Here is a 20,945-nt window from a genome sequence, read left to right on the forward strand (position 1 = left end):
TTGCTTATATGGGTTCCATCCTTTCCCTCTTTCCCATTTATCTTTTTGTCTTCTCAAATTATCCCTTATTATGTTGTGAGCTTGTGACCAAATTAGTAATTTTTACTGCATTTAAAGAAGTTTTATTCTATAATTGTTTAACAGTCGATTCTTACACAGTTTCACTTTTCTTTCTTTTTTCTGCTTGTGCACTGCATAGCATGTGGGATCTTAGTTCCCTAACCAACCAGGGATCAAATGTGATCCCTCCACACTGGGAGCTTTGAGTCTTAACCACTGGACTGCCAGGGAAGTCCCAGAGTTTCTCTCCTCTGATTCTGTGTGCTTACTCTCTACCTTACTCAAAGTTTTGTGTACTTCTGCCTTTTTGGTTCAGATAGAAAAGCTTCTTTCAGCTTTTCTTGTAAGGCAGGTCTAGTGGTGATGAGCTCTCACAGTTTGTCTGGGAAGATTTTATTTCTCTTTTGTATCTGAGGATAACTTTGCTGGACAGAGTATCCTTGGCCGAGAGTTTGTTTTCATCTTTTAATCTATGACCCTGATATTCCACTCTCTTCTTGCCTGCAGTTTCTGATGAGAAATCTGCTGATAGCCTCATGGGGATTCCTTTGCAGGTTACTGCCTTTTTTAGAACACTGGCAGCTTTTAAAATTCTTTCTTTGTCATTTTTGAGAGCTCTAATGTGCTGTGATAAGGTGTTTTTGTGCCGAGGTCATTACTGCAGCTTTATGGACTCACGTGCCCAGTTCCTCCCCTGGGTTTGGGGCATTCTCAGCTCTTGTTTCCTTAACTAACCGCTCTCTTCCCTCCTCCCTCTCTCATCTTTCTGGGACACACAGCACCCTTACAGGCCTTTCCTGGTGGGGTTAGATAGTTCTTCTGGAATTGTTTAATTTTTTAAAAATCATAATTTTCTCTCCTCTTCTACCTGAATCATTTCCAGATTTTTATCTTTGGGCTCAGTACTCTCTCTTCCATGTGGTCTGCTCTATTTCCAGCGCTTCCTGTCTCATTGTACTTATTGAATTTCTTACTCCACAATTTCTGTTTGGTTCTTTTTTAGAGTTTCAGTCTCTTTGGCAAAGTATTACTTCTATTCATTAATTTTATTCCTAAGCTCATTGAACTGTCTTTCTGAGTTTTCTTATAGCTCATTAATTTTCTTCTTGAGAGCTATTTTGAATTCTCTATCAGTTAGATCAGATACATCCACATCTGTCATTTCCTCTTTGGCCCAGCCAATTCATTCTTTCTGGAGCTGTTAGTAACCGCCCTTTTCTCTTCCCCAGGAGCATACTGGACACCTTCTGACCTGGGGTGGGGGTGTCATATCTTTCTGGTGTCATATCTTTTTTCTTTTCATACTGGTCATGGGGTTCTCCAGGTGGAAATACTGGAGTTGGTTGTCATTTCCTCCTCCAGTGGACCATGTTTTGCCAGAACTCTTCACTGTGACCTGTCTGTCTTGGGTGGCCCTGCATGGCACGGCTCATAGATTCATTGAGTTGTATAAGCCTCTTCATCACAACAAGGCTGTGCTTCCTGAAAGGTGATTCAAGCTGGCTTGGAACTCAACATTAAAAAATTAAGATGATGACATACTGTCCCCATCACTTCATGGCAAATAGAAGGGGAAAAAGTGGAACCAGTGACAGATTTTATTTTCTTGGGCTCCAAAGTCACTGCGGATGGTGACTGCAGCCATAAAATTTAAAGATGCTTGCTCCCTGGAAGGAAAGCAGTGACCAACCTAGATAGCTATTAAAAAGCAGAGACATCACTTTGCCAACAAAGGCCCACATAGACAGAGCTATGGTTTTTCCAGTAGTCATGTATGGGTGTGAAAGTTGGTCCATAAAGAGAGTTGATCGCTGAAGATTTGATGTTTTGAATTGTGTTGAGGAAGACTCTTGAGAGTCTTCCAGTCAATCCTAAAGGAAATCAATCCTGAATATTCACTGGAAGGACCCATGCTGAAGCTGAAGATCCAACCCTTTGGCCACCTGATGCGAAGAGCTTACTCACTGGAAAAGACCCTGATTCTGAGAAAGGAGAAGGGGGCCACCGAGAATGAGATGATTAGATAGCATTGCTGACTCAATGGACAGCTTCCAGGAGAGAGTGAAGGACAGAGGAGCCTGGTGTGCTGCAGTCCACAGGGTCGCAGCGAGCCAGACATGACTGAGGGATTGAACAGCAACAGCAACAGCAAATCAGATTACTAAATTCTAAATTACAAAAACAAGACCAGGAGCTGACTGTGGCTCAGATCATGAACTCCTTATTACCAAATTCAGACTTAAATTGAAGAAAGTAGGGAAAACCGCTAGACCATTCAGGTATGACCTAAATCAAATCCCTTATGATTATACAGTGGAAGTGAGGAATAGATTTAAGGGCCTAGATCTGATAGATAGAGTGCCTGATGAACTATGGAATGAAGTTCGTGACATTGTACAGGAGACAGAGATCAAGACCATCATCATGGAAAAGAAATGCAAAAAAGCAAAATGGCTGTCTGCAGAGGCCTTACAAATAGTTGTGGGAAGAAGAGAAGCGAAAAGCAAAGGGGAAAAGGAAAGATATAAGCATCTGAATGCAGAGTTCCAAAGAATAGCAAGAAGAGATAAGAAAGCTTTCTTCAGCAATCAGTGCAAAGAAATAGAGGAAAAGAACAGAATGGGAAAGACTAGAGATCTCTTCAAAAAAATTAGAGATACCAGGGAACATTTCATGCAAAGATGGGCTTGATAAAGGACAGAAATGATACGGACCTAACAGAAGCAGAAGATATTAAGAAGAGGTGGCAAGAATACACAGAAGAACTGTACAAAAAAGATCTTCAAGAACCAGATAATCACAATGGTGTGACCACTCACCTAGAGCCAGACATCCTGGAATGTGAAGTCAAGTGGGCCTTAGGAAGCATCACTATGAAGAAAGCTAGTGGAGGTGATGGCATTCCAGTTGAGCTGTTTCAAATCCTGAAAGATGATGCTGTGAAAGTGCTGCCCTCAATATGCCAGCAAATTTGGAAAATTCAGCAGAGGCCACAAGACTGGAAAAGGTCAGTTTTCATTCCAATCCCAAAGAAAGACAATGCCAAAGAATGCTCAAACTACCGCACAATGGCACTCATCTCACATGCTAGTAAAGTAATGCTCAAAATTCTCCAAGCCAGGCTTCAGCAACACGTGAACCGTGAACTTCCTGATGTTCAAGCTGGTTTTAGAAAAGGCAGAGGAACCAGAGATAAAATTGCCAACATCTGCTGGATCATGGAAAAAGCAAGAGAGTTCCAGAAAAACATCTATTTCTGCTTTATTGACTATGCCAAAGCCTTTGACTGTGTGGATCACAATAAACTGTGGAAAATTCTGAGAGATGGGAATACCAGACCACCTGACCCGCCTCTTGAGAAATCTGTATGCAGATCAGGAAGCAACAGTTAGAACCCAACATGGAACAACAGACTGGTTCCAAATAGGAAAAGGAGTACGTCAAGGCTGTGTACTGTCACCCTGCTTATTTAACTTATATGCAGAGTACATCATGAGAAATGCTGGACCAGAAGAAACACAAGCTGGAATCAAGATTGCCAGGAGAAATATCAATAACCTCAGATATGCAGATGACACCACCCTTATGGCAGAAAGTGAAGAGGAACTAAAAAGCCTGTTGATGAAAGTGAAAGAGGAGAGTGAAAAAGTTGGCTTAAAGCTCAACATTCAGAAAATGAAGATCATGGCATCCGGTCCCATCACTTCATGGGAAATAGATGGGGAAACAGTGGAAACAGTGTCAGACTTTATTTTTTGGGCTCCAAAACCACTGCAGATGGTGACTGCAGCCATGAAATTAAAAGACGCTTACTCCTTGGAGGAAAAGTTATCACCAACCTAAAGCGTATTCAAAAGCAGAGACATTACTTTGCCAACAAAGGTACATCTAGTCAAGGCTATGGTTTTTCCAGTGGTCATGTATGGATGTGAGAGTTGGACTGTGAAGAAGGCTGAGTGCTGAAGAATTGATGCTTTTGAACTGTGGTGTTGGAGAAGACTCTTGAGAGTCCCTCGGACTGCAAGGAAATCCAACCAGTCCATTCTGAAGGAGATCAACCCTGGGTGTTCTTTGGAAGGAATGATGCTGAAGCTGAAACTCCAGGACTTTGGCCACCTCATGCGAAGAGTTGACTCATTGGAAAAGACTCTGATGCTGGGAGGGATTGGGGGCAGGAGGAGAAGGGGACGACCGAGGATGAGATGGCTGGATGGCATCACTGATGGACGTGAGTCTGAGTGAACTCCGGGAGATGGTGATGGACAGGGAGGCCTGGCGTGCTGCAATTCATGGGGTCGCAAAGTCAGACACGACTGAGCGACTGAACTGAACTGAAATTCTTTAAGTTTGATTTCTGAAGAATTGTCATTTTTGTCTCTGCGATACCATGCTATCATGGTTTCTTTGGTGTGTGTGTGTGAAACTGGATGAATTTCTCTTCTGCTGGTACATTTGAAATAGTAAACAGCATTCTCATTTCAGTAACGCTTTTTTAACTTTGATTCTGAGTTCAGCAGATTGATGACTAGAGGCCTTTTTCCTGGCTTTTCAGTAGGTGGCGCTGTAACTCAAGTTTTTAGGGTCTCTTCCCTGAGTGGGCTCTGGCTGCAGTTGAGACTCCGCGTTTCCACCCCCACAGCTCTGCTAGACGCTTCTCCACTGCCTGTTGTTGGTCTGTGTTTCTCTGGGGTCATGGGTCCCTGCTGTCACTGGCGTTGCTGCTGAGGGGCACTGGGATGGAGTACGCCCCCACCCCCATAGTGGGGGTTGCCGGGGTCAGGTCAATGCGCCCTAGGATGGAGAGTTGGAGTGGGAATGAGCTGGGGTGGCTGGTGTTTCCCTGGGTCTGGGGTTGTCCCGTTGGTTTGTGGGTGCCATTGCCTCAGGCAGGGGATGAGGCAGCTGGAGCGGCTGGGGTTGTCAGCCTCCTCCCTGTGGCGGTGGGCACCTCCATGCTGGAAGTTGGGGTCCTGGGCACCACACCCCTGCTGCTGTGGTTCTCTGCCTGGGGCTTCAGCATCAGCTGCTGTGGTCCCCAGTGGGGAGGGGGTGTGAAGGACAGAGGAGCCTGGTGTGCTGCAGTCCATGGGGTCACAGAGCCGGACATGACTGAGTGACTAACCAGCAACAGCAGCAAGTCAGTTATGTCACTGACTTACGTGACTTTAAGTTCGGTTTCTGGAGAACTGTCGTCTCGTGTCTGTGATGCCATGTTACCATGGTTTTTGGTAACCTGACCTCACGGAGCGTCCCCAGCTGGGGATTGCAAGCCCCACCTCCGCTGCCCTGCTAATCCTGCCTCCTCAGTATGTTCCAGTGCACCCACCTTCAGACACACAGGTGTGGGGGTCTCTCCGGGGTCCTGGTGTGGTGGCAGAGGAACCTTTGCTGAGTCATGGATGTTTTACTAGTGGTAGATGGAAGCAGGGAGATGAAGAGGGCATCTTATGCCCCCTGCTGCTGACATTGAATCAAAGCTGGCATTTTTAATGGAAGAGAAAGGATATAGAATACAGTCAATCCACTAATGAGAAAAAATATTACTCATTCATAAATTCATCAAAAGTGATATCACTAAAATAATGAACAAATAGGAAAAGTATGGGTTTAAAGAGAGGGAAGGCCTTTTGCACCATAATGCCAAGGACATAAATGATAAAAATCACTAGTTTCTGACTCACAGAATGAACCGTAAGAATGAACTTATGGCTGCTGGGGCAGGAAGAATGGTTGGAAGGGATAGTTAGGGAGTTTGGGTTGGACATGTACACACTGCTATATTCAAAATGGTCCAGCAAGGACCGACTGTGTAGCACAGGAAACTCTGCTCAATGTTATGTGGCAGCCTGGATGGCAGAGGAATTTGTGGGAGATTGGAGACATGCATGTCTATGGCTGAGTTTCTTTGCTGTCCACCTGAAACTGTCACAACGTTGTTTATCAGTTATACTCCAATATAGAGTAAAAAGCTTAAAAAAACACAAAAACCAAAAAAATCACCAGTTTCTATTGTAAGAATTTAAATTAGTATTTCAAAAATCCAAATGAAAATTATACGCTTTTCAAAGTTATAAAAGCTATTTAATGAGTATATGAAAATTGAAATTCTTGAGTCAAATTTTAAAAACATATATCTCCGTGGATATCCTAGAAAATGACTTGAACCGTTTGTTGGAAAGTAAAGTTTATATTTAGTGAATTTATAAAAAACTTTAATGAGCATACAAAAGTATAAATTTACAAAATACATAGAAGACAGTTTGTTTTCTCTATGATAAAAATTACAGTAACTAATGCAGGAGATAAATTGTAAAAACTGACTACATTTTCTTTTTTGTTTTCTCAGCATGCTAAATAATTTAATAAGAGGAAAAGAAAGCAAAAATTTTTGTTGAGGTGGTGGTGCAAGACGACCTAGAAAGGAGAGAGGCATGTTTTGGGAATGTGGCTGAAAGAGTTTACTTCCATGGTTTTGGTGATGAAAAACTATTTCTTCCTATTCTTCTTTTAAAAGGTGTGAGAGACTTGGTTCTGTTTCTCCTGGAAGGAACTAAAAGAACAGGAAAAAAAAGTGAAAGTGTTAGTCCTGCCCAACTCTTTGCAACCCCATGGGATGTAGCCTCCCAGGCTTCTCTGTCCATGGAATTCTCCAGGCCAGAATACTGGAGTGGGTTGCCATTCCCTCCTCCAGGGGATCTTCCCCACCCAGGGATTGAACCCAGGTCTCCTGCACTGCAGGCAGATTCCTTACTGTGTGAGCCACCAGGAAGCCCCAAACGAACAGAATTATAAGTGAACTGTGGATGTCCTGTGAGCAGGTAGGAGGCAGGGTCTTTAGGAAGATGATGGTGTGCCGTGTCATGGGTGATGAGGTCCACCGGGTTTGCATTTGTACTGCCCACTTGGCTCTGGACAGAACAGAAAGACACAGCATCGTCCCCTGTGATTGGACATGGGTGTGCTTGGTTCGTGGGCCTTCAGACCCAGACTGAGACTTGTACTAGCAGCATTCCCCACCCCCAGTTCTCAGGTCTTTGGGTTTGAACTAGAACCATACAGTTCACTGTCCTGGGCCTCCCGCTTGCAGAGAGCAGGTGGGACTTCTCAGCCTTCATGATTGCATGACCCAAGCTCTCATGGTAAACTTCTTCTTGTGTGTCTCTACACAGATAGACACTTGCACACACATACACACCCCTGCTTGATTCTGTTGCTCTGGAGACTGCTGAGTGACACACCTGCCAAATCATAGCGATATCAATAGAAGGCAGAATGGGGCTCACTAGGGGCTGGAGGAGCGGGCCGTGGGGGCCTGGATGGTACAGGATGAAGGTAGCTTTGGAGATGGCTGCACAGCAATGCAATGAACTTCACATTCCTGAATTGTTTGCTTAAACTTGGTTCAGATGGTAAATTTTGTGATATATAATTTATAATAGTTAAAAGAAGAAACCGAACCCTTGAGGGAGATATCTGGTGCTCAGAAATCCCACTTTCTAAATCACGTTTAAGGGGAAGAAAAGGAAGCTTGGGCGGGCTCCTGGAGGAGGGAGAGTCAGCTCAGAAAGGCTGAGAGATGGCAGGAATTTCTCAGGAGGGAGGAAGTGCTGAGTCATCCCTTGTTGTGTGAGTCTGCAGAAGATCAGCCAAGCTGGTGATTTTTAGAGTATTTGATATTTTTCTAAAAGGTAAATAACCTGGGGCTCAGAGGGGAAGGAAAAGTCATTTTCCTTAAGTGACCAGGAGACCTAAAAGCCCAAGTTGCTTATCTTTTGGAAAGAGCATGATTATGAGGGCCACTCTGGGTTGGGGAGCCCATGGCTCTGGTCCTTTCTTGCTGGTCCCCTAAGGCCCATGTGTCTCCCGGCTCCTCTGCTGTCCCTGCAGCAACAGCGCACTGTATCCAGGCACCAAACCTGCTGCCCACTCCTCTCCTGGTACATTTCTGTCCCTTAACTTCCACCAGTAACGTGAGCACCAAATCAACTCTCTCCTCCCACCTCGGACCACCCCTGAATCAGGCCCCCATTCTACCCCATGCAGGGGACACCTCCACTTTGCCTGCAGGTCTTACGGGATCTGCAACCTGGATATGCCTGGGATTCCCTCCAGGTCAGACTCTACTCCCCACAAGGGGGAGTGAAGGCAGAGAACCTGGAAGCAACCTTTGCATGAGGAATGCCCCTTTCTGCATTTTGTGTAGAGAATTTGAGTGGGTTTTTGTACTTCTCTTTCTGGCTGAACTAGCGGCTAGTTAGGAAGAAGACCAAAGTCTATTCCAAGATAAAAGATCAAAACTCCAAGATATTTGTAAGACGATATAAAAATAAACAGACACAGAGTTTACGAGAGATGACAATAAATATTTTTCCTTTTTTTAAATCATGAAATTCCTTGATTCTTCATTTCAGAAGTTAAAAGAACAACTGTAATTGGTAATTTATGTACCCTTAAATAACACAGAGTATTTATTTTCAACTTTGATGAAGTCTGCCAATAATAACAAAAAATGAAATTGCTAGAAAATATCAGTGGACTCTGGTGGCTCAGAGGTTAAAGCGTCTGCCTCCAGTGCGGGAGACCCGGGTTCAATCCCTGGGTCGGGAAGACCCCCTGGAGAAGGAAATGGCAATCCACTGCAGTATTCTTGCCTGGAGGATCCCATGGACGGAGAAGCCTAGTAGGTTACAGTCCACAGGGTCGCAAAGAGTCGGACACGACTGAGCGACTTCACCTTACCTTATCTCAGATCTATAAGTACTAATTACAGTTTCTAGGCACTCTCTGACTCAGCACACTTATTTTTTGGAGAGGGGGGAGGTGAATAAATTTTATTGTTCTATAATTTTCAAAACCTCTTTACTTAAGCAGCATACAATAATGATAGAACTAGAAGGCTTTCTAAAGGGCATCAAGTCCAAGGTGACACGTGAGTTTCAAATGAGTGACAAATGATACTTCCAGTGTCATTTAGTACTCTCTTTCTAAGACAAATATTTTGTAACACACCCTTGACTCTCATAAGATGAAAGTCACAGGTAGTAAAGCCTACCTGTATACATATGTGATTCTTACAGGTGATTTAAAAAATTAGTGTAATGTCTTAACTGAAATATAAAAGAGAAAGCAATTCATAATGAAATAATATATGAATTCTCAATGGTCAACCAAGACTTTATTAAAACACAGAATGAGGTAAGTGCTCAGATGCTTGGCATAAATTTGTATTTAAGGGAAGGAAAATGATCAGAAAGCATTGGTACTAAAAGTAGAAGAAATATATGAGAGGAGATGAAGATAGAAACTAAAATAAAGCTAATATTAAGGTAAGGAATACCAGATAAGACTTATTTGTATATGATAAAAAATGTGGAAGTAACATTAATTAAAATAGGAAAAATGTGAAAGGAAAAATTAGACGCAAATGGAGTGGATAAAAGAATGCTCTTTTGGTAAATGACCTGGGTCTTATTTAACAGTGTACGATCAGATAATTCCCTAGGTCATTTCACAGGACTGGTAATGATGAAGCAGCAGATACATCTGTCTTGTAATTTCACCTTGTGTCAGAGCCTCCATTCAGACTCCAGGATTTTAGATTTTAGGTATCATATTCTGTTGCCAGTGACAGGAAATAGATGGTGGGTGGGACAAAAAGAATAGTAATAAAGAGGGTTTGAGACGAAGATGGGGTGAATACCTGAGAACAGTGTCAGAGTGAGATTGAAATCTAACAGGAAGCCTGCATATGAATCATTTTAATGTGTAGTTTTACACAATGGATTTCTTATTATTGTACTATAATGCTTGTATATACACATATAATAATAATGCAAAACCGTTTCCAGAAAACCCTTACGGATGAGATTTAGTGCGTTCATAAAACTGCTACCATAAGCACCTTTGGTTCTGAGTTTGCTAGAAGCATCTCAGCGCTCTTGTCCTGGGTCTGTGGGTCCTGTGCTGAGCTGTGGCCACCGTCATGCTGCACTGCAGACCGACAGCAAGTTGCTGTCACACTCGTGATGGGATTTCGTGAAATGATGAACAACTTCCCCATCAGATCATCTTTCACTGGGTGTTAAGGCGGTTGCACTCCTGGAGAATTCAGTATGTAATGAAATTTCACAGAAACTCTGGGTTTATGTGTCCGGCACTCACATGAACAAGGGCTTGTCCCCCGTATGAGTGTGTGTGGTGGTCTCACAGGACACAGGTCAGGGACAGGTCTTCCCCTTATAGGATACCTGCCATCTAGGTGCCTGCCCACTGGAGGGGATTTGTGTAGTCCCTGCTCATTCATCCCGGAGAAGGCAATGGCACCCCACTCCAGTACTCTTGCCTGGAAAATCCCATGGATGGAGGAGCCTGGTGGGCTGCAGTCCATGGGGTCCCTAGGAGTCGGACACGACTGAGCGACTTCACTTTCACTTTTCACTTTCATGCATCGGAGAAGGAAATGGCAAGCCACTCCAGTGTTCTTGCCTGGAGAATCCCAGGGACAGAGGAGCCTCGTGGGTTGCCGTCTGTGGGGTCACACAGAGTCAGACTGAAGTGACTTAGCAGCAGCAGCAGCAGCAGCAGCTCATTCATCCATTCATCAGGCCTTTTTATTTCTAAAATAAATACAAATTCCTGCTAATGTGATGTTCTGGGGCTTTCCTGACCCTGGAGAGACTGCAGGGGCAGGGATCCCTTCTCCCCTACAAATGAATCCCTGGAGACGGTGAAGTCTCTGCCCATGAGCATGCCTTTCACACTCAACACAGGAAATCTGGGCCATACCCCAGCCTCTGCTCCATGCTTCCACCCTCTGGCCACTGTCCCCTGCCCGTGTCACCCAAGGCCAGGAACAGACAATCAGGGGGAGCCCAAGGCCATTAGCCAGACTGACTGGTCCTAAGCCTGCTCACCCACTCCTTCCAGGGAAACCACAGCACAAACTATTGTCCACAATGCCCCTGGCTTCCTCTGCTCCCTGCTCAGCTCTGGTGTTTCCTCAGGAGGCCCTGCCAGGTATGGCGTGTCCCTCTTCTTGAGAACGGGGTTAACCAGACTCTGGTGGCTTCACTGTGCCTGAGTAATAGTGACGCCCATGTTTAAAAATACCCGTTCACTCTGCCAACCCAAAGAACCCCTTCCCACACATTCAGGACTCCCTGGAGGGCTCCTAGGCACTTGGTGCTCAGTTCCTTCAGTCGTGTCCGACTCTGTGACCCCGTGGACTGTAGCCTGCCAGACTCCTCCATCCATGGGATTCTCCAGGCAAGAACACTGGAGTGGGTTGTCACTTCCTCCTCCAGGGGATCTTCCTGACCCAGGGATTGAACCTGCATCTTCTGCACTGCAGGCAGGTTCTTTATCGATGAGCCATCAGGGACGTGCCACTGAGGCACGTGGGGATCAGGACAATCACCATGTGACATTCTCCCTGGGTAGGAGGGTCTCCCTGGCTTGGGGCGGTGGGTGGCAACTTTCTGTCTGTCTCACACACACATGTGTGCACCCCCACACAAGTGCTTTCTCTGCATCTTTTTTTTCCTTGATGAAGCCATGGTGTGGAAACAGCCTGGCATTTCCCAGAGGGGGAATATCTGAGGGGGATGCCCTGCAGACCCAGAGTCACAGATGACCCAGTCACAGGTCACTGCTGCCAGCAGGGTTCTGTGTCCACTGCAGGGCCCCCAAGCTACACTCAGCGCATGAGCAAGCATCTGGTCCTCCTTGGGAGTTCGTTTCATGAACTCTTCTTTATGTATCTCCAGCCAGATTGGGTTTGGCCCCACCTATCTCATGTCCCTGGCTTCTTCCTGCATCACTGTCAGTTTAGAGGAAACACTGATTCGCTTCCTGGTCTGTGCAGGCTCCCGGTTTACACTCTCAAGGAGCAGACTCTGGATGGACTGAAGGCCTTCACTTGAATTAATGCTCCCATTATACTCAGTGACATGAGCAGGGCGCTCAAGAATCAGGTGTGACTTTAGGACCAAGAGCCAAGGGCAGGAGAGAGCTGATCGGCTTCTGTGATGCCTGGGCCTTGGCCCCTCCCTATCTGCTTAGATTAATAGGTTAATTAGGAGGATTTAAAAGTCCAGACAGAGCAGAGCGAGGGTGGTTTAATTAGCAAATCAGCCATTAATATTCAATTTACTTCTAATTTGTTTTTCTAGCTGAATGGCCTCTCCCATTCTGCCCCCTCCTTTCCATCCCTGCAGCCGTGACCCTGGCTCAGGCCTCAGGCATCCCATCTGGACCTCTCAGCTTCCTCCCAATGCCCGTGCCCATCCAGGCCTCCAGGCATCACCCCCCCACCAAATGCCTCACCTCTGCTAATTCACAGCCTGTGCCTAAACCTGCATCTGATCCCACCTGCTCTAAACAGGCAGGGCCCCTTCTGCTGGCTGTGGCTGCTCCTGAGCTTGCTTATGGTCACCCAGGCGAGGTCCCAGCAGGAAACTACTGCTGCTCGAATGGGCCAAAGGGAGAGAAGGCTGCTGGCATCACAAACTAGTTTTCCTGACATGTTTGTTGCTCACTGTCTTTTATGTCCATGGACTTGTCATTCACTCAAGTGCCCAAGGCTCCCACCAGGGGTTTGAAGACAGTAGAGTCCAGGAGCCAAGGCAGGCACTCTGCTGGCTTGAAGGGGCTGACAGGCAGGTGCTCCCAGAGGGTGCCCAGCAGCTCACTGTGTGGCTTCTGCAGCCTCTTGTCCCAGACTGCCTTGCTGCCTCCCTTCCGCTTGGGGAGGAGAGGTGACAGCCCTGTCCCCATGGACAGTGTTTTCAGGACCTTGGACAGTGCCTGGATCAGCACGCAAGTGCAGTGCAGGCTGTGATGTGACCTAAGTACCGTCTGCTGCTCCTTTTGCCAATGAGGCACGGTCATTGGTATGTAAGGTCTTGGGGAGTATTCCGTGTGCTCTGTTCAGCTTGGTCTGCCATTACAGAGTACACAGACTGAGACTTGAAGAGGTGTTTATACTCTCCATCTCCTCTTTCCGTCTCCTTCCTGTGTCCTCACATGGCCGTCCTTTTGTGGGTGTCTGAGTCCTGATCCCTTATAAGAACACCAGTTCTGTTGGGTCAGAGCCCACCCCCAGGACCTCATTATATCTTAATCACCTCTTTAAAGGTTCTTCCCCCAAATACAGTCACATTCCAAGGTACCAAGGCTAAGACTCCAACAACCCATGACAGGTGGTAAATACCAGACCAAACACCAGCTCAGCATCTCCCTTCACATCAAAAGACAAGGGACCTGGTGCTCTTCTTTGCAGTCACCTCTTTGAATCTTTTGTGTGGAGTGTGTGAGGGACTTGTGTGTCTCTCCTGTGCTGTGGTCAGAGAGCTAAAACATGAAACAGTCTGCGTGGAGGTCTTTATCTCCTCAGTCTCTTGCAGAATTTCGACCACCATCAAGCTTAAGCTGGTCTGACTGTGTTGAAAGAAAACTGAGAAGCATTAATAATTAAATCCCCTTTCATTTCAACATATAATGGGGTAGTGACTATTAAGTGGATGAAATGAATTTGGAGAATCCATTTGAAGAATGGCAGTATGTCTCACATAGAAATGTTAGCACTCTGAGTTATCCTTTTCTGTGGGGTTTTGATTAATTCCTTCAGCTTTTAGTCGTGTCTAGTAATCCACGCAGATGGCAAAGACATACTGGAAGAGTGACGGCTAAACAGGAGGGGGAAGGGTGAGGGAACATTCCCCAGTTATTTAATGTTAGTCTTACTTCTAATAAATACCTGCCTGTTCGTTGAACACCTGCTCAGATGACTTTTTGTGGGAAGGGGATGCGAGACCATCATGGGGGGCCCTGGCCAAGCCGAGGGAGGCTGGGGGCTGATGCTCTGTCCCCTGTGGTCACTGGTCCATGTAAGGGGTGTGGATCGAACATGATAAGATGCGATAAGTTTTTATAGTAATTTAGCTAAGATATTCCACTACAGAGTCTTCTTCTAAGTAGAAAAACAAGCAAATTGATTTAAACTCATCGTATTTTTTTGTAGGAACCTTCGGTTTGAGGAAACCGTGGTATTTCCCCTTCACCGCATCCTACTGGAAGGATGTGTGTGGGCTAGTGGTGAAAAGGCAGAGCCCGGCCAGTTCTAACTTGTTCTCTTCTAGTGAGAACTTGGATGGTCAAGGTGGGTAAAGGGCGCGTTGGAGGTGTGTTTCTCCTTCCAGTCAGGTTCAGTTTTGGTTTTCCTTTCCAGTTAAGCCTTTGCAACTGTGAGTGCATGGCTGCCCAGAGGCCCGCCTTCCATCCCAGGTGGGCAGGAACCTGTGTGTTAGTGTCACTGTTCACAGCATCCTCTGTGCCTCGGTTGTAACTCAGCTAAATGAAGCTTCATTACTGACATCACTTTGTGTAAATAATAAAACCAAAGGTGGACAGCTACTGAGGTGTAATATACTTTAGAATGTTCAGTGTTTCACAAGTGCTAGTTTATTCCAGGCTATATGAGAGAGAGACTGTTGCTGTCCCTATAAACAAGGACATGCTTCCCAGAAGACTTGGTGGGCATCTGCCCTGGCCTGGGGCTCGTTCACAGAGCACAACTTTTGGGGAAAAAAAAATCTATGGATACACTGGTTCTCACCAAGATAATTTTATACTCTAAGTCAATACTGTAATTTTCTGACTATACAAGTCAGAAATACAAATCTTACAGAAAATTGGGATTAGCACCACCTATTAACCTCTGGAGACGTTTGAAGTCTTCTCAGGGTGGACTGCATTTTTCTCACAAATACAAACACAAATCTTACAGAAGATTTGGATCAGCATCACCTATTAATGGTCACCTCTGGAGACTGTCAGTCATGTGTAACTAATCTGATTTTGTTCTTCTGTGTCTATGTATATATAAACACATGTGTGTGTTTATTTTTATTTCCTTGCAAAATGTATAACGTAAGGGCACAGAACCTTGCAGTTACTGCTTTCATTTAAGTTTAGCCATCATATAATGTGCCTGTTGACTTAGGTAGAGAAAGATTTTGGAATTGCTTCATAAGTTTCACAAAACTAGAATTCAAGCCCGAGGTAGCCGCTGGGTTATTACGTGTGAACACTGTTTTGGAGATTTTTGAAGTCTTCTCAGGGTGGACTGCATTTTCCTCACAGGCTCATCCCTGCAAAACGGGGAAGGAGAGCTGGAAGGAGGCACCCCCGGCGTTGTCCTGCTTTCTGTGACCAAGGAGCACGATGGCCACAAGGCGGGGGTCTGGGGCCTGACCGTGACCTTCCACAGGGACCAGATCACTGCACTGCTGGGGACCAACGGCGCTGGGAAGACCACCGTCATGTGCGTCCCACTCCCCTTTCTCCCGTCTTCCCTCCAGGGCTTTGGTTCTTAGAGATGTGTTTACCTGTGAGGTAGGGGCTAGATCCCTTTTTTGTTTGTTTATTTTTGTTTAGTTTCAGTTATTGTTGTTCAGTTGCTAAGTCCTGTCTGACTCATTGTGACCCCATGGACTGCAGCACACCAGGTTTTTACTATCTCCTGGAGTTTACTCATATTCATGTCCACTGAGTCGGAGGTGCTATCCAGCCATCTCAGTACAGAGTTTACAGAAACATCAGAAAGACAGCCCTCTCACTAGAGCTGCTGCAGGTCTGAGCAGACTCAGGGGTGGGGGTGGGGGGATCTTTTAAAATAAATTTAATTATTCTTTTACTGCCTGCAAAATATTCATGGGTTTACTTTGGCCTTTGAAAAGTCTTATGACATTCTTTTCCCCCCCTCTGACTAAGTTTAATTCTGCTTGCATACCTAGAGGAAGATGAAATTTTAATGATGTCTTCAAATTTTTTAACACTTCAGTATTTTCCTTTTTCATGTTATGCTTTTTATGTGGTTGTGTTTTTGTGAAGCCTTTATTTTTGGTATGGGATCCAGTGGTTCCAGATTTGTTTAAAGAATCGAATCATGTGATCCCAGAGAAAGAATGAGCTGAAACACAGTCTACAAAACAGCCCCAAATTGGCTGTGGAAATGGGGCATTTTTAAGGCCAAACCACCCACATTATGGAATTTCTGTTTTGAACAAGTGACTTTCTTTTTGTTCTTTATTAGTAGAGCTAAATAAAGTATGCTTAGTTAACGCAAGGAAAGGGACTATTTGCTTCAAGATTCTTAACAAAAGTAGAAAAATAACATTCAAAAAGCTTCAGCAATCTCTTACTGACAATAAATTGAAAAGAAACATCTCTTTTCTTTTCTTGGATGCTGAGAAAGAACTGAAGATTTCATGAAGGATGTTTTTTAGTGTTTTCAGATCGGGAAACGTTGCACTAATAATGACTCTGAAAGCCAGCCTCCACACTGTGCTTTTACTAATGCACGTTTCCTGCAAGAAAACCTGGAGTCTGTGTTTTGCACAATGAAGACAATTAAATTAGGAGTTTTTGGATGTTTCCAGGGTCGCTGGCTGCACCGCTTTTAGTGACTGTTGGAAATTAGTTGTGAGTCCTCCCAGCGATGTCTCTTCCTGGCACTTCTCGGGGGAGAGGCTGAGAGGCTGTTTCTGGGCTGGTTGTCACCATTTGAAATGAGGCACTCTGAGGTGCACTGAGTTGTGTATACTCTGTTTCATTGTATTCCCTGGCGAGGTCTGAAAACCATATAGCCAACAGCTGTCAATCAAGGTTACTGAAGTACAGTTTATTCCCAGGAGAGAGTATGTGTCCAGCTGTGCATCTGATGAGCTGGGCTTGGCTAAAGCTGCACAAAGGCCGGGGAACAAATGGGACACTGACATTTGCACTCTCACCCCCGCTGGCCCCTGGGCCTCCTGGATCCTGGCCCCTGAGCAACTGCAGTCCTGCTGTTTGAGGCTGTGGTACAGTTAGCATTTTCTAGCATTTCCTTAATGGAGTTGTACTGAGTCTCCTGTTGGCATGAAGCTTGGAGACACACGTGTGGTGCTGTTGCATTAGCTCTCAGGTCCTGAGGAGTCCATGCCATGGAAACACTACAGTTTGTTTATCTTTTCATCTGTTGGCGCAGTTGAGGCTGTGTCCAGGTTTTGGTGATGATGGACATTCACGTACATCACTTGTGTTGGCATAACATTTTAAGTTCTTTCTGTAAGTAGTTAGGTGTGGTTTCCTAGGTGCTGTGGTGGGTATATGTCTAACTTTTTAGAAAAAGAACATAGTGTAAAGCATGAATAATCAATGACTTGAACTAGGAGATGGCAGTCCTCAGGCACAGAGGCAGGATGCCTGGCCGCAGGGCTGTGGGGGGTGGTGGGATATGAGCTGCTGCTTGGCTCACATCTAATGATGAGGACTTGGGTGGTTAGGCCATCTATTTAGGCTGTTTCCTCATCTGTGAAGACCCTTGGAGTCATCATTGAAAACTCTCAGCAGGGATGGTCACTGGGCATGGAGCGTCCCAGGCGAGCATAACCCGATCACAGGCCCATGTCCCACCAAGCTCTGTCCAGCCTTTGTCTCACTGGGTAGCAGGCGTTGGTGGGAGAGGTTGGGTGTGAGTTCCCCATGGGATGCAGATGTCCCTGGGGCCGCTGGGTGGTCAGGGCAGCAGCACATCCAACTCCCGTGCCCCCACTGACGTGTCTTCTCTGCAGATCCCTGCTCACAGGACTCTACCCCCCCACGTCTGGGACCATCACCGTCAATGGCAGGAGCCTGCAGAAGGACCCGTCTGTGGTCAGAGCGGAGCTGGGGGTGTGTCTGCAGCGGGACATCCTGTTTGACCGCCTCACGGTGCTCGAGCACCTGCTGCTCTTCGCCTCCCTGAAGGCGCTGCGGGGGACCCACCAGGAGCTGCGTGAGCAAGTCCACAGGTGTGTGACACCACCTCTGCCCCCTGCCCTCCATCCTATGTGGGTGTGGTGGGTGCCGGGAGATGCCTTAGAGCATTGCCGCTGCCTGTATCTGTGAGAAGAAAGCGTTAACAAGTGGTTCTAACTATGGAAATATGACCCCAACCCTGGGATCAGAAAATGTCCCAGGGAGGATACCGAACCTGGTCTGTCCTCAAGGAGGGAGCAGACAGCATGGGGGCTGAGGTCTGTGTCCAGAATGTGGGTGCCTGTGGGTGTCCTGAAGTGAAAAGATGGGGTGGGGGAGTGAGGAGTGGGTGAAGGAGCCTGAGCAGTCCTGCCGAGGAGTCTAAATGTCACCCTGCAGATTCAGGGTTATGGACAGGAGGGGGCAAGCAGCCTGGGGCCTGGAAGGTGTACCTGTGACCCAGGGTGGGTACCAGCCCTGGGTGGGGACAGGACATGGAGAGGCCACAGGGGAGGCCCAGGTTTGAAGGCTATCGAAGGCCAACTTGATAAGCTGGGCATCCAGGGTGGGGAGGGGAGAGCCTGGGGTCTGGATGCATTCCAAGGGGAGCAGAGGACATGCGTGTGGGGAGAGGCAGGGACTGGGATGGCAGGACGGGCTGGGGTCATGGAGCTCCTCCAGTCTCACAGAGACTCACAGAAGCAGAGCCCACAGGGAGGAGAGGACCTGAGGTCCCTAGTCAGGAAACAAATCGGTGTCTCCAGGAGGTGAGTGTGGCTGGGGGGCCAAGGGGCCTGAATCCAGTGGGGGAGCCACTGATCTAGAAGACGAGGGCTGGGGTTGTGTGTGAAGCCTGTGGCCCAAGCTGGGCTCTGCCCCTTGAGGGGACCATGAGACCATGGTGTGGAGGCTCCTCACTCTCCAGCCAAGCTCATGAAGCAGGACATCAGTCAGGCCTGACCCACGGGGGAACAGGCCAGGGCGTAAGGACAGATGGTGAGTCACTCATGTGCCTCAGAAGAGGGGCCCCTGAGGAACTATGACTGTCACTGCTGATTGCTGCCTTAAAATATGTTTGCAAGATTTGTTTTGGAAAATAAGGATTTACAGTCACGTGGTTGGCCACTAACTGGTGTCTAAGGCTGTTCACCACCACAGTGGGACTGACTCACATCCCGTCTTCAGAAGTGGCTGCTGATGACAACCACGCCAGTGATGCTGTGGACTCAGATACACAGGAAAATGTTTACTTTGCACCAGTCAAGCCTGTCCTAAATGACAGCGGGAACTTGGGGAGAAATAGTGCACATCACTAAAGGACAAACTGGTTACGTGCTACCTACACTTTAAAAAAAAGTCCCAGGCCACCAATTTTCATTCAAAGTCTACACCTACCCTGGACCATGGCAGACTCTGCTGTGCTGGGGGCTGGGTCCAAACCCAGCCCCTAAGGATGCTCCGAGGGCTTCATCTTCTGATGTGGGCACAGCAACCCCACAGGTTATCAGTTTGCTGAGAGTTACCTGGCAACGACGCTGGTGTGCACAGAGGTAGGCGGGGAGAGATCATGTTTTAGGACAGCCATACTCAATTAGAGGAGCAAGGACTGAAAGCCCTGATTCGGAGGCAGGGTGATCAGTGTCAGCTCCTGTGGCAGCACTTGGTTCCCTTAATGGCCATCTTGGTTACAATTGAGCTGATGCAATCCGGGGTAGACTCCTTAGAGAGAACATTTGTCCAGAGTCAGGTCTTTACCATTTTGCCTTTTATTTGAAGGAGAAGGTAGAAGTCAAGAGGGGAACTTAATCAATGGGGTGTCATGATGAGGTTAGCATTTGTCTTGAGGATTCTGGCAAGCATCACAAGGCTTGAGCTGCAGGCTGGCTTGTTTGATGGTGATGAGACCCACGAGGGCATGTGTATAGGTAGACATAAGCAGAGGACACAGCATTGAATCCTGTATGTTGCCGTGTGAAGAAGATGGAGGGATGAAGAAGGACCTGCCAGGAATAATGGGGAAAGAGGAGAAACTAGTCCATTAAAGAGCAGGGATCAGTGAGGAAGGAGGAGGGACCAGACCATTAAGGAGGGAGAGGTCTGGTGCATCAGATGCTGTTGAGGGTCAAGTAACATGAAGACTGAAGCATAACCTCTGGACTTAGTGTGAGGAGGTCGCTGGCTGACTGGATCAGAGCCATCTTGGTAGCACAATGGGGAGGGAGGTCTCTCTGGAGTCAGGGAAGAAAGGATGGAAGGAGAGGATTAGAAACTGAACTCTTCCTAGGAGTTTTAAGCAAAAATGGAGTAAAGATGTGTGACAATATGAAGATGAAAGAGAAGCAGACATTTCAAATACTGAACAAACCACTGAGGCAACACAAGGTGGGTGGCTTTATGGGTGCCATCCTCTGAGCAGTGGTTGGGATCTGTTAGGGGGTGGCAGTGACACTGGCGGGCAGAGCCTGTGGACACAGGAAGCAAGGAGGGGCAAGGGAGGAGAGTTCCATTTTGTGGGAGTGACAGCTGGAGGCAGGGACTGGCTGGAGAAAGGATGTGTGGGAGAGGATGGGTGGAACTGAGCCTCTGGCAGGGCCATGGATGCTGGAAACAGCCAGGTCCAGGGTGTGGTTTGGTCCTGAGTGGCTAGGAGTGTGCTGACTTCAAGATCAACAGAGAACAGGGAGGGTTTTGGTTTAAGGTAGAAATGTAGTTAGGTTGTGGATGTTTGAGAACATCTGACATCTCACTGCCTTGTTTTTGTTTTCTCTGCCGGTCCACCTCTGGTTAATGGAACTAATGGGATTAGCCCCCAGAGGGTCACCTCCTCTGGAGTGGGAGCCACCAGGTGGGAAGGGGTTGCTGGCTTCTAATGGGAATAAAGGTCAAGACAGCCCCCTGCTGAGATGGGCCACTTGTCCTCTTCCTCGCAGCTGGGTTGATGTCCACAATGGGAGCATCTGACAAACAAGGGCAAAAACTGCTATAAATGTAGGTTGAGGTTCACTCCACAGGAAATGTAGGGCCACACAGACTAACCATCCAGGGGGCTGACTGATAACCAGACCGGAGAAGGGAGCCTGGACTCCTTCTGGGTCTGGATGAGGAAT

At 46.8% G+C, this 20,945-nt stretch overlaps 1 protein-coding gene across 1 annotated transcript in view; it reads left to right on the forward strand.

Moving 5' to 3' along the window:
* The window catches only part of ABCA13 (ATP binding cassette subfamily A member 13), a 389,474-nt gene that overhangs the window by 149,090 nt on the left and 219,439 nt on the right, over window positions 1–20,945 (forward strand). Inside the window, exons 36-38 of the mRNA XM_018047508.1 lie at window positions 14,081–14,218; window positions 15,202–15,382; window positions 17,673–17,891. Coding sequence (XP_017902997.1) covers window positions 14,081–14,218; window positions 15,202–15,382; window positions 17,673–17,891 — 538 coding nt within the window. The remainder of the gene's footprint in view (window positions 1–14,080; window positions 14,219–15,201; window positions 15,383–17,672; window positions 17,892–20,945) is intronic.

The sequence above is a fragment of the Capra hircus genome, chromosome 4 (genome assembly GCF_001704415.2).
Source record: "Capra hircus breed San Clemente chromosome 4, ASM170441v1, whole genome shotgun sequence".
Taxonomy (NCBI): domain Eukaryota; kingdom Metazoa; phylum Chordata; class Mammalia; order Artiodactyla; family Bovidae; genus Capra; species Capra hircus.